Source organism: Palaemon carinicauda, chromosome 28 (genome assembly GCF_036898095.1).
Source record: "Palaemon carinicauda isolate YSFRI2023 chromosome 28, ASM3689809v2, whole genome shotgun sequence".
NCBI classification, from domain to species: Eukaryota; Metazoa; Arthropoda; class Malacostraca; order Decapoda; family Palaemonidae; genus Palaemon; species Palaemon carinicauda.
In genome coordinates this window covers 79,331,398-79,346,397 of record NC_090752.1, presented here as the reverse complement: position 1 = coordinate 79,346,397, position 15,000 = coordinate 79,331,398, and the positions used below count along the sequence as shown (strand labels likewise).

The 15,000-nt window shown below is 31.8% G+C and overlaps 1 protein-coding gene across 1 annotated transcript in view; it reads left to right on the top strand.

Annotated features, from left to right (window-relative positions):
* Nucleotides 1–15,000, top strand: part of LOC137621901 (uncharacterized) — a 341,038-nt gene that overhangs the window by 229,273 nt on the left and 96,765 nt on the right. The window contains exons 5-7 of the mRNA XM_068352405.1: nucleotides 6,996–7,150; nucleotides 7,932–8,076; nucleotides 13,459–13,589. Coding sequence (XP_068208506.1) covers nucleotides 6,996–7,150; nucleotides 7,932–8,076; nucleotides 13,459–13,589 — 431 coding nt within the window. The remainder of the gene's footprint in view (nucleotides 1–6,995; nucleotides 7,151–7,931; nucleotides 8,077–13,458; nucleotides 13,590–15,000) is intronic.

Genomic DNA, 15,000 nt, shown 5'->3' with positions numbered 1-15,000 from the left:
GGGACGGACATTTTAGAAAATTACTCCTGGCGGATATTATAGAATAAACTGCGACCACGCGATACTCCGTTGTGGTGCTAAATTCAAAATACTGTAGCTCTGGCGGTAGGAATAAGAGATATGGAATAATTCAGCTTTAGGTATTTATTTCATCTTTCGGTTCTTTTCATCAATAAACTTTTTCCAGTTAAAAGGAAAGGCGTCAGAAAAAAAAAAAACCTAAATGGTGGCGAGATTCACTTTATCAATGTACAGGTTTACAAAGCTAAAATGATTCCATTTTATTATTCTTATCTTTTCACAAACGATTTTTTTTTTCTCTCTCTCTGAAAATAGCCTTTGACTTAAAGAGGATGGCAGTAACAGAGACTTACATTTCATTAAAAAATTAGTCAGCGCGAAATTGTTTTTTTTTGGGGGGGGGAACCGAAGATCAAATTAGGTTTAGTGTAACTTTTTTGGAAAATAAGGATTTAATTGAGAGTTCTCGGTTCGATCCTTATGGAAGGTAGAAATTTACTTTCCTGATATCCAAATTTGGTGTATTTAATAGGTTTGTTTGCAAATTCACTATAGGGTTTTATCTTAATGAAATCGACTAAAAAACCCTTAATGTAAATGAACTTCCTAGATACCGGCGAGAGAATATAAATTTTTTCAAGGATAATAAAAACTTGTAAAATATATATCATAATTTTTAGTGGCGTACAATGAAGAGGAATATACTATTGCCTATGTTATTATTGACTAAAATTCCAATGTGATATCATAGTGAGGAACAGTTAAGCTAAATATATCCAGTCCATTATCCCTTATGTTTATGCTAAAGCGCTCATGGGCAGGGAATACAGGTCATTGGACTTCATCGGGAGAATAAATGGAGGCTATGCGAATATTTGAATACAAAGCGCAGAAATAAATATATACAGCAGGAAAGCATCGGTGAACGGCCATATTTGAATTTAAAATGCCGGATTTATCATCGCATTGCCAGTTGTTGAAAAGTTATTACTGCTGCAACATGAAATTTTTAAAAAAGTTTGTGCAGCAGTGAATGTGCAGCCATGGAACAAGAGCACGGTGCAACTAATTCAGATATCAAAATGAGTGATTCTTTCAGTGAAAAATTGAAGTGATATTTATAAATTCTTAAATTATTTGTCAAATCAATAAATTTCTTTTCTTGAAGTTAGACAACCGTATAAAGAATTCAATCTGCCTTAAATGGAAAAAAAAAAAAAATGACTTCTCCTTGGATTAAGGATTTTTGATTTACCGAAATATCGATAAATCGGAATCAAGAATCATTTAGAAGTGTGATATCGATATATATTAACGATAGAATATTTTTATCTTGGATTCTAAGTGGAATTAAATTTAAGAGAAATATGACAAGTTTAAATACCGATGAATTATTTTATGAGTATTTTGACGTTATATAAAACTCAATCCTCATCCATTTTTCATTCTACGAGATAAAAAAAGAAAAAAAAAATTAAGAGGAAACAGAAAATACGATTACTATTTCGATGAATCAAAATATTTCCCCTTTCGTTTGAAATCAAATTATGTTGAAAGATTATGATATCATTTCAGTTATATTTTGAAATTATATATTTACTGGTTATAAACAAATGTATGTTAGTTATATGCATTTTTTCATTGTTAAAAAAAACTGTTCGTTTTTTATACAAACGACATATAATTCATTCTATTACAGAAAAATTCTGAACTGAGAATTTCAAGTGACGTCATCTGTATAGTTGATAATTTATAAACGTCAGAAAAAATACATTAGTTAATTCTGCACCTCAGGAAACATGATTACTATAAAATTCAAAATCCCACATCCAAAAAGAATAGAAAAAAAAAAAGCTGCCATTATCTATATTTCGGTCTCATGTCCTGGAAAAACACTGTCCTAAGTATGTATATTCATTAACAATCTCGAGAAGATCGTCCATAACGCTTATTTGCTGTCTGCATTTTCATTGAACATTATCTTTTTTCACTTATATTCATTTTCAATTCTACATTTCTGCTTTGTCTATTCAATTCTTTTATCATCTTTTGAAATTCCTCCCATTATTTACTAAATACAACTATGTCATCTGCAAATCTTAAGTTATTAAGGTATGCCAAATTAATGTTAATTCCTACATTTTCCGAATCCAATTTCTTGAGTAAGGATTTCTAGGCATGCTGTGAATAATTTGGGAGAAATGGGGTCTCGCTGACTAACTCCTTTCTCAATCGGAATTTTTTCACTATCTTTATGTAGTTTTAGGATTACTGTACTTTCCTATAAGAGATATCTTCATGTACTTTAACATAAGATTCAGCTATTCCTTATTTTTACAGTGATATAATTTTCACTGAAATTTTAACAGAATCAAAAGTTTCCTCACAGTCTATAAATGCAATACATAGTGGTCTGTCTTAATCTGTTGATTTTTCCATTAGCTGGTTAATACGTGAATATAGACAGCTCTTGATTACCTGCTTCTAAAACATGCCTGATCTATTGGTTGATTAAAGTCTAGCCGTCCTTCTATTCAGCCTAATATAATCTAAGTAAATATTTTATATATTACTTACGGAGAGTAAACTAATTACGCGAAAATTTTCAGATCTTTTGCATCTTCATTTTTTCTGAATTAATGTAATGAAGTTTTTCCAAGCTGTAGGTATAGAGGATTCGTGTAGACTTTTAGTGTACAGTTCAGCGATTTTATCGCTATGAAATTCTTTCCTTCCAATATTAAAGTAATTGCTAGGCCATCTTCTGCTGTTTTGCCTTTTTCATGAATTTTAACTCTTTCATTACTTCTCCTACCGTCACTTTTGGTACCAAATCAAGCGTTTAATTCTATATAAGGCAAAATTATTTCTTATATCAATATTGAATAGAATTGTATAGAAATCCTCTGCTATTTTATTACTCCATCTCTTTTGTTGATAATCTTTCCATTATCATCCATTAAAGCAAATATCTGTTGGCGCCCTTTTCCAAGCCTTCTTTTCATCTATTTGATGCTTCTTCCTTTCTTTAGCGATTCTTCAATTTAGGTCTGATTGTGTTTACGAATGTCTTGGAGTTTTCTTTTGTTGATTGTTTTGGATAGTTCTGCTAATTCTATTTTATCTCTCTTGGAGTGTTTACCACCATGTCCAATCTTTTCTTTATTAAGTTTCTGGTCTTTTCTAATTGCTTTCCTTGATCTTAATTAGGAACTATTCCACCTATCTTTTGTGCTGATTCCAATCCAAACTTTGTGAAGTAAATATTCATATATATATATATATATATATATATATATATATATATATATATATATGCGTGTGTGTGTGATTCTTGTAGAGAGAATAAGAGAGAAATAATAGAAAAAACTTCATGGTATGGAGAAACACTAATAAAAATCTCTCATCCAAAGAAACAAAAATAACTTTAGATAATAAATACCTTTCGAAAAGGACACTAAAACTGGCCTGATATTGCTAATCAGTGGAAGTGGATTGACCGATGGACCACCTGAAAGGGAAAAGCAGAAAAACGCGTACTGCGTATACGATATTGAAAACTAATTTCATCGCTGCCCTGCATGTTAATTTATATTTGAATAATATATGAACGAGGTTCATATTGTTGTTTGCAGATGGCGCCTCATAAATTTCAAATGTCCAATAAGCGTTCATTTATTTCCCTCTATTGAATTGGAGTTATTTACATTGAAATGAAAACTGTAAACGCATAAAGGGTTTCGAAGTTATTTTTTGTGATTTTGATATTAATCTTTAGGTTATTGTTTAAAGGTTCTTTTAATGCTAATTATTTTTTGTGAGAGAAGGGCGATTAAATCATAATTAAAATACATCCAGAACAAGGAAAATTTTAAAGACTAAAACTCTAATAATCCTTCTTTTCTTCTTGTTATAAACATCATTAGATTTTGAAATAAATAATGACTTTGACTTAAAATAAAATTACATTAATATTATTACTATTATTATTATTCTGATTATTATCATTATCATTATTATCATCATCATTATCATTATTATTATTATTATTATTACTCTCTCATCGTTCCACCCAATTAATTTTTGGTGATTCCAAGTGCTGTTTTGTAATCATTATTATCATAATTACTAGTTCTATGATTAATGGGGATTAAGTTGAACCCTAACAAAACTGAAAATAGGGTATAATATGTAGATAGAGGATAGTGGCTTCTCAACATACCGATCTTTGCATTGGCAATGCTTCTTTAACAATGTACATCTCATTAAAAATTCTAGATTTACTATTTGATTGCAAATTAACTTTTGAGAAATAAACCAGGTTATTTTTTTTTCAAATCCACAAAAAAAAAAAAAAACTTAGCATATTGGTGAAGTTGCTTAAGACTTTTGACATCAATCTGCCCTGACGATTTTTTTCATTCTTCCATTTTGTCATGTTTTTAATATTGTTCTCTTGCCTAGTGTTCATCTGTTGACTCTTGTCTTAATTTGGTGGACAAATACTTACTGCAATTAAATTTCCTTATCCATGATCTGATTGATGCATAAGATTTTTCATAATTCTGACCATCCTTTGTATTTAGGTGTTCCTCGACTGTACCATTATGTACGTAGCACTAAGTGAGCTGTTAATTCTAACAGTGATGCCTTCTCCCCTATAAGGCTCAATGCTACACAGTTGTCTAAAACGTTTATTCCAACTGTAACTAGATTGTGGAATTATCTTCCTAATTAAATCAGTAGCACTTCAGAAATTCAGAATTGTAAATGCTTTTCTGTTGATCAGGTTGACAAAAGTCTCAATTTATATGTAACTTATCTACTTGACGTTGTTACTAATCTTAATATAGTTTAAAATTTATATCATTTCTCACTGATAGTTTATTTGTTACTTCTCTATTTCCCTTCCGCACTGTGTTTTTCCTTGTTGGAGCCATTGGGAAAGTAGCATTCTGCTTTACCAATTAGGTCTAAAACTTGGGTGGTAATAATGAGTGATAATAATATTATTAGCCATAGATATTACACTCCTGGAGAATCTATGTCAATATCTGTTTACCTACGCGAGTTTGTGACCAAAGAATTAAAGTCCTCCTCAAAACTTGACATCATTCTCAGCATTAATACCTTGTCCTTTCTTTGTCCTCCTTTTTACTCCTTCCGTTTTCAACACACTAAAGTACCGTTACATGATTATATTCATGTAATTATTTAGCCATTTATTATTGTAGATTGATGTTAGACATGACTAATCAGTTTTACTCCTTTCTCTTTTATTTCCTCTCTCCTTTCTTTTCCTCAAATATGGGAACTCCTTAAAGTGCAATCTTGTTATATAAGTTTTTGGCCTCGTCATGGTGGCCGTAGCTATAAAAACACTTAAATATATGTTTGCGAACCTTTCTCATCAGGTGAAAATGATAAATGTTCACATTCCAATACGAATCGGAGAATGGACCTGCAGTACTGGCAATCACCACCTACGGTCCAACCAGCCAATACACAGACATCCTAACGCCATATTTTTTTTTATACTTACTGGATGCGATATTATTGCACGAACGTGATATACCTAATATCCGTAATGGAGAGTGAAATGCTATTTTGAAATTCAAATCATTATTGGATTATTGTTCGGCCAAACCAAGTTTATTTTAAGCGGATTACGAAGGACTGGATGCTCATTGAATCTTCAGGACAACTGGATGGAATTGAAGCTCGGTGGGGTAATGAAGGGGGTACCGAGGGGTTTGGGGGTACGAAGGGGTTAGTGCTACTGATGCTGCTGTCATCGAAAACATATAAACCTTGATTGATAAGTGAATAAAGCCATTTCAGCAAATAATCCGTGGATTTTTCCAAGTTGCCATTATAATTTTCCAGTGAAATTGGTATGTTTATAATTTTACGTTTAACGAATCAAAAAAGCGATGAACTGCTATGTGAAATACAGCTCTAGACATCACACAGGCTTTTTTTGATACTTAAGACTGGCCTTCCAAGATACCATATCTACACCTAACATTATCTCTACAAATAGAAAAAGGAAAAAAATAAAGCTGTTTATATCCTAAATACTCTAAATGAAAAAGACATCTATCTGTGTCCATTCTTAGCTTCTCTTACCATAGACTATAGTTAATGAACAGACCACAAACAAAGATTCAGCTGCCTCTGGATCAGCAGAATTCTACCGCTACGAGAAGGATTTCTCAATATAAGGGAATCATTGGGCATTTCTGTGTATTTGAAGGGCAATTTTTATTCGTTAGTACATGTAGGTATATCATTAATCTTGTTGTTTTCATTACTGTTATTTCATTATAATTATTATTTGGAATAACTATACGGAGATTAAAAAAAAAATCTAGAGAGAATACGTAGAAAGATAAAAATAAACATGCATATATACGTGCAGATCGTATTCTTTTAAAACGAAATATTAATAATAAATAATTTATTGGATACAAAGGTCAGCGATGGGTTGTTCATATTGGGAGGATTTGATCACTCTCGTTAGAATTAATAGCTTTATTTAAGTCGTTTTGTAAATCCATAGATTACTCATCAATTTTTTTTTCAAGTTGTTTTGTAATGAAAATAGAATCATATAATTGTTCATAGGTTACCTGGTTTATGCAGAGAAAAATGAATGTTAAACATTTTGTTTTTGCGGTAAGTTTTCATATAGGATAAAATAAGTTATTAATAATACAATTAATTTTATTTTTGCAGTCAAAACCATTGTAAAAGTTTTGCAATATTCAATAAACTAAAAATATCCAATATAACTCGTTTAAAATTTTTTATTTTCTGTTAGTTATTTTAGCACCAGCTACAAGAAATAATTTGGATATTAAAGAGTAAATAGGACTTGTAAAAAGTATATATTTCACACTAGGTAAATCCAAATGACTATTTATTAACCATCGAATGTAAGACAGTGATTCCATCTTCTTCTCTCCCCACAGTTCAGCCGGTGAACGTCAGCGTGACCTCTGGGAGTGGCTCGCTCAGTGCCAACACCGACTACGAGTTAGTGTGCAAAGCTTGGGGTTCCAGACCCTCGGCCGTCATTAGCTGGTGGAAAGGAGGTACTCAGCCTCTGAACGATGCCGTCATGACGGTAAGTCATCGCATCTACTGTCGTCTGATGGGGACAGAAAATTGAAACCCTTCTCCAACATCATTATCTCGTAGTAGAGTGCAAACTTATTACCTGCCAATGGATTGTAAAACTCTATCTATATACTACTTTCATCTGCTACTGTGTCGAATGCAGGACTCTCTCTCTCTCTCTCTCTCTCTCTCTCTCTCTCTCTCTCTCTCTCTCTCTCTCTCTCTCTCTCTCTCTCTCTAAGATGTAAAAGTAGGAAAACAGCACTAGCTTCTCTTTCTTAGTATACAATAGTAAGGCCACTTTTCAACACTGTATCAATTAACACGAAAAGTATGAATGCAGGCCCCTCCTGCTATAAGACATCATCCCCCCCCCCCCTCCCCGAAAGGTAAAACTGCCTTTCCAAATTCTGTCTATGAAATAGAAGCCAGAAATCTCTTTACCCCATCTAAGGAGAGGCCTTGTGCTTATATTACAACAACCCAAACTAAAATAGCTTTCATCCATACCCTTACACACACATACACTTTACTCTCTCTCTCTCTCTCTCTCTCTCTCTCTCTCTCTCTCTCTCTCTCTCTCTACACACACACACGCACGCACGCACAAAGAGGCAAGACTACAATACTTACAATACTTCTCCTCAACCGTTTTTTTTTCTTTTTTAAATAAAAAGTAAGAAACCTGCTGTTGCTTACACTGCCAGAAAATTAAAACCTACTTCCCTCCTTATTTCAGCTTTATATCGTTGGATTGCCTCTTCAAGCCTTTATATTTTCCCCTACAGACAACAACTGACGGAAATGTCACCACCTCCATCCTCAAGTACAGAGCCGAGATGACAGACAACGGGAAGTACCTGACCTGTCGAGCGGAGAACAAGCTCATCGCCCATTCGTCCAAAGAAGATGGGATTAAGCTTAATATTCACTGTGAGTCTCAGGTCGCTGTGAGCTTTTACTTTTGAATATTCCACCTCTTGATTACATCATACAATGGTCTTTTTTATTTCAATTTGAACAGGTCAATTTACGGTATAATGTACTGTAGAATGAGTGCATTAAATTTTATGAGACACACCACAAATATTCACAAACACTTCTATTATATGCGTGTGTATATATATATATATATATATATATATATATATATATATATATATATATATAGATATATATATATATATATATATATATATACATATATATATGTGTGTATATATATACATATATACATATATACACATATATGCAAAAATACTGTATATATATATATATATATATATATATATATATATATATATATACAGTATATATATATATATATATATATATATATATATATATATATATATATATAGATAGATAGATAGATAGATAGATAGATAAATAGATAGATAGATAGATAGATAGATATATGAAACTTAGTATCGAATTCGACCTTAGTAACAAATATCTACTGGAAATTCCTTTTATGGTAATCGTGTCTGGTTCAGCCAGGATTCGAACATATGCCTCCAATTCGGAAAAGTTCCAACAGTAGACTCAACCAATGAGCTTGATCTGTTATTATTGCTTCGACTCTGAGGTATAGGTTCGAATCATACATCATAAATCAGAATTTCCAGTGAATATACATCATTCTTAAACTCGAATTCAATATCAGGTTACATTTTCTGTTGTTTCTTTATGTATGAAAGTAACGTTAGTTAGTAATAATATATATATATATATATATATATATATATATATATATATGTATATATATATATATATATATATATATATATATATATATATATATATATATATATATCTCATGGTTCGAAACTCGCAGTAGTCCGATCGCCCGAGGCGACTTAATTTCTCATTTGGCGAGTTAGATCAGTTACCAGCCACCCAGGTCACCTGTTTGAAAATATATTCTCAAAAGAGGCAGGCTTGTTACTTGGAAAATTAAAAAGCGGACATTTAAACACAGCGCTAACCAAGCCGCCAAACAGGAAGGTGGTCAGATGTTTAAAAGACAAATGTATCGTTGATTTTATTACCACTGCTCATGTATATGACGCATCTCGTTGAATCCCATTTACTCTCACTTGATATGAGAAGCAGATTTCAATACTCCTGACTATATCGTCGTCCATATAAGCACGTCTTTTTGTTGACATCTTCAACTGTCAAAACAGCTTTGTGATGTAGAATTTCCTGAAAGGTGTTAAGGCGTCACCTGACACGGCGAAAAAGCGACTTAGGTCGGTAGAAAAGATAAGCAGCTTATGGCATTTGATATGGAAATATTTATTAAATATATTTGCTACAGATCTACAATGATACAGAAGTTGACATGGGCTGAGGTGCATCTAAAGCATAGCTTCTCCTTTAAGAATATCCTGTCACTAAATGATTTGGGTTCTTGCCCACTCAGCTTCAGTGTGACAAAGACAATTAAAAGTGATTGGAGGAGTTGTCTAAAACCAAATACTCTTTCAGATCTGATGTTAATCAAGCTGCATCTTCCTAGTGTGTCTACATATAACCCAACTGAGACTATCCATCTGTAGAATTCATTGCATTGTCACAAATGAGGCCAACACATGCGCCCATTGAGAAAAGAGAAAAAGTTGTTCTGTCCGAGTCTAACTCAGATCTGTTGTTGAAGTGATTGATGTACATGAATAATTTACTCGTCTTTTATACAAAATATTGCTCAACTAATCATTATATTATATTTTCGGTGCTGAATATTTCTTTAAATTATGCTATATTGGGATTCTTAAGAGCACAACTATATTTTCAAATATTGAAATGCATTGTTGTCTAGTCAGTTTCTAGTGAAATGTGAAGTACTCAGTGAAGAAAATATCATTTTTAATTAGTGCATGTTTACAGCAACATTAAATTTACATGACTTCCCATTTAAATACAAAGCATTCTATTGAATTCATTCTGGTGATCTATTATATTGTTTTTTATTTAGTACTCATTTCAAAAGTTTCACATTACATTGATTATTATCCATTTGATTGTGATGTTCTGATAAGTTTTATTTTCTTTAATGAACAGTATCAAAATACTGTTGAAATGAATGCATATTAGTTATGAACAATTGTATAATACATAGTTTTTGTATAATTTTTACCAAAGTGGAATTCACTGATATCAAGACACATTTTGGCTAGTTAATTTTCTGGTTGGCAAGTAACTTTGCTTGGTAATTAGTCAGACTGGCTGATACAAAAATATGACTTTCTAGGCCAATATATATATATATATATATTTTATATATATATATATATATATATATATATATATATATATATATATATATATATATATATATATATATATATATATATATAAATATATACATATATATATATATATATATATACATATATATATATGTGTGTGTGTGTGTGTGTAAAAATTACAACTACTAATACATTTTAACATGAAATATGTATTATAGCCAAAAATTTTAAATTGAAAAAGACTTGATTAGATTTAGTACTTTCTTCTTATTGGTAACATCACACTACTAGCTCCAATCACGTTTTTTCTTTTTGTCTTCTAGCGTTTCCTTTCAAGAACATTATATATATATATATATATATATATATATATATATATATATATATATATATATAAATATATATATACATATATATACATATATATATATATATATATATATATATATATATATATATTCAAATAAGCCATATATATTTTTGATACATTAATGTCTTGATTCTCTTAACGACCTCGGGATCAGAGCCCCAGGCGAAATCACACAAAGACAAGAGCTTGGCTCCGGCCGGGAATCGAACCCTGGTCGGCAAGCTTGTATAGACAGTGACTAAGCCACTTGGCCACGAAGAAAGATATATATATATATATATATATATATATATATATATATATATATATATATATATATATGAATATAGGTGCGTGTGTGTGTTTGTGTGTGTCTGTGTCACATACTGTACACACATATATTATTATTATTATTATCATTATTATTATTATTATTATTATCATTACTTGCTAAACTACAACCATAGTTGGAAAAGTATGATGCTATAAACCCAAGGGCTCCAACGGGGACAATAGCCAGTGAGGGAAAGAAATAAGTAAATAAATAAACTACAAGTAATGAACAGTTAAAATATTTCAAGAACAGTAACAACATCAAGATAAGCCTTTCCTCTATAAACTATAAAATCCTCAAAACAAAAGGAGGAAAAGAAATAAGATAGTGTACCTGAGTGTACGCTTAAACAAGAGAACTCTACACCAAAATATTGGAAGACCATGATACAGAAGGCTATGGCACTACCAAAGACTAGAGAATAATGGTTTGATACTGGAGTGTGCTTCTCCTAGAAGAGTTGCTTATCATAGCTAAAGAGTCTCTTCTACCCTTACCAATACGAAAGTAGCCACTGAACAAATACAGTACAGTAGATAACCTCTTGAAAGGAGAAGAATTGTTTGGTAATCTCAGTGTTGTCAGGAGTATGAGGAAAAAAGAGAATATGGAACGATTGGGCCATACTATGCGATGTATGTAAAAGTAAAGTAAAATAAGCCATAACCAGAAAGAAGAATGCAATGTAATACTGTCAGGTCAGCTGAAGGACCCAATAACTCTCGAGTAGTACCATAACCAGAAAGAAGAATGCAATGTAATACTGTCTGGTCAGCTGAAGGACCCAATAACTCTCTAGTAGTACTATATATATATATATATATATATATATATATATATATATATATATATATAGGTAGTAGATTGACCAGGGCACCAGCCACCCGATGAGATAATACCGCTAGAGAGTTATGGGGTCCTTTGCCTGGGCAGTCATTACTATGTTGTTTCCTTCTCTCCGGTTACGGTTCTTTCCATTTGCCTACACATACACCGAATAGTCTGGCCTATTCTTTACAAAATCTCCTCTTTCCTCATACGCCTGACAACACTGACATTACCAAACAATTCTTCTTCACCCAAGGGGTTACCTAGAGCACTGTAATTGTTCAGTGGCTACTTTCCTTTTGGAAAGGTTAGAAGAGACTCTTTAGCTATGGTAAGCAGCTCTTCTAGGAGAAGGATACTCCAAAATCAAAGTCATGGCCTCTGTACCATGGTCTTCCACTGTCTTGGGTTTGAGTTCTCTTGATTGAGGGTACACTAGGGCACACTATTCTATCTAATTTCTCTTCTTTTTTGTTAAAGTTTTTATAGTTTATATAGGAAATATTTATTTTAATGGTGTTACTGTTCATAATAAATTTTCTTTTTCTTTGTTTCCTTTCCCTACTGGGCTATTTTCCCTGTTGAGGCCTCTGGGCTTATAGCATCCTGCTTTTCCAACTAGGGTTGTAGCTTAGCAATTAAAAATCATGTGTGTATATATATATATATATCTATATATATATATATATATATATATATATATACATACATATATATATATATATATATATATATATATATATATATATATATATATATTAGCCTTGGAAGGAAATTGAAAAGAGAAAAGACATGGATGCCACCAATAAGACTGAAGTACTAAAGCCAATCAAGTCTTTTTCAATGTTGTGGTGTAAACTACTAGGTATAATAGAGGGAGACATCACCATGAATATCATATTCAGTACAGCTGCATAAATTTCCTTTATGTAAACAGCTCTCCATAAGCTCCTCCCCTTTGACAACCAAATATTTCCTACTTCTACGTTAGACGGAGATTACTTGGGGATCTGTGACCTGTTGATACTAACTTGTGGTTCATTTTTCAAAGGTGTTGCACTGTTTTCCGTTTATTTTTTTTTAATAATAGCCTATGCATGATATACATGAGAATCATAAGTTTTTTTAATTAACGTTCTGTATAACTCCTTCTATCTATATATTGTAACACTGTCTGTTGTAACCGAATATCCATACGTAGGAAGAAAGAATTCATTTCATGTGATTCTGTTTATTTTAGAACGAAAGGAGCTTGTTAACATGTTATTGAATTTCCATTTGATATACCTACGCGTCTGGCGGTATCAATGCCTACTTACAGAATATAGCCTGCATCCCAGTGAATTATCTGTTGTAAATGCTAAGAAAAAGAGAATTATTTTGCAGCAGGATATGTATAAAAATGGCTATCATTTGAAAAGTGTATCGTGGTAACAGTATTAATATCAGCCGATTGAACTTCCTTGATTCGAATGACCACATCGCTTCTGGAATGTAGTAGTATTTCGTGGCCAGCTTAAGAGTAACAAAAATTTAACTTTCCTCCACAGATAAACCAGTGGTTACCTTGCAAATGGGCAGCACTCTTGACCCCGGCACTATCAAGGAGGGGGACGACGTCTACTTTGAGTGCCACATCAATGCCAACCCGGATGTTTACCAGGTCAAGTGGTACCATAATGTAAGTGACCTCTTTTACAATCTCATATCAGCGTGCATTCATTTATCAATATATTCATAATTTTAAGCGTAATAACACATAAACATTAGTGCACGAACTCACACACCTACATTATATAAAATTGTATATATATATACATATATATATATGTGTGTGTGTACTTATATATACACATATATGTATATATATATATATATATATATATATATATATATATATATATATATATATATATATATATATATATATATATATATATATATACAGGTGAATATATATAATTTATCTCTAGAAAATTATGAGCCCTAAGAAAGGGGAAGAAACAAAAGGTATATATGCTTGCGACACTCATCCTTCAATTATCGTTGAATCAAGGACTTTTGAACTCAATACGCAGGAAACATCTGCAGCAACATCCCTTTTATGGGTATACACAAGGATGCCGCTTTGTGTATGGACACAGAGGAGTCAAGTATGTCACTTCGATCCCCTCACAAGCCTCGTCGAGCAGATCTATCTGATACGGACTCTTGAACTTCCTACATATTAAACTTTCCCTCTCTAACTTGGTAGAATTTTTCAAATGAAAATCGTCTGTATTGGATAAAAACAAAATGAATCTGAAAATAAAAGATGCAAGTGGAGATGGACTGGTGAATTAAGGCAAACTTAGATAATGACCAGAAATGTATAAATTTGACGAAGTTAAAAATATTGGGATGAAGAATTGGGAAATGATAATGATAACATAGTTTGAAGAGAACAACAGATCGTCGGTCAGATGTACAATTTCAGAGTTTGGGCTGAAAGAAAATGAGATGATAGAAATTACTGGTCAAAAGGAAGGAGAAACTTTAACATCTTGGGAAGTTTTGACTGTGTTTAAGACTGTTAATGACGATGACGATTTGGATTAGGGTAATTTTACTTTCAGCCGATAGGAAATCAATGAGACAATAATAGATGTCAGGTTCTTCTAGTAAACCATCCTCTACTCGGGGAAACAACTTAACGTTGTAAAGTATGGATGTATAATATGAAATGTTTCTTTTTATATCTTCTTATACAAACTGTAACATTAAGCACACGTTATATTCAAACATAATCTTACAGAATTACAAAAATCCCTAATGTATTTTCTTCCACGAACTAGCAACTTTATCCTAAAACGTTCCTAAAAATTGGAATATTGGATGAGTACCGCCTAGTGGGTAAATGTTTCTTGAAAGGAAAATTATTGTCTACTCTCTCTCTCTCTCTCTCTCTCTCTCTCTCTCTCTCTCTCTCTCTCTCTCTCTCTCTCTCTCTCTCTCTCTCTCTCTATATATATATATATATATATATATATATATATATATATATATATATATATATATATATATATATATATATAAATATATATATATAAATA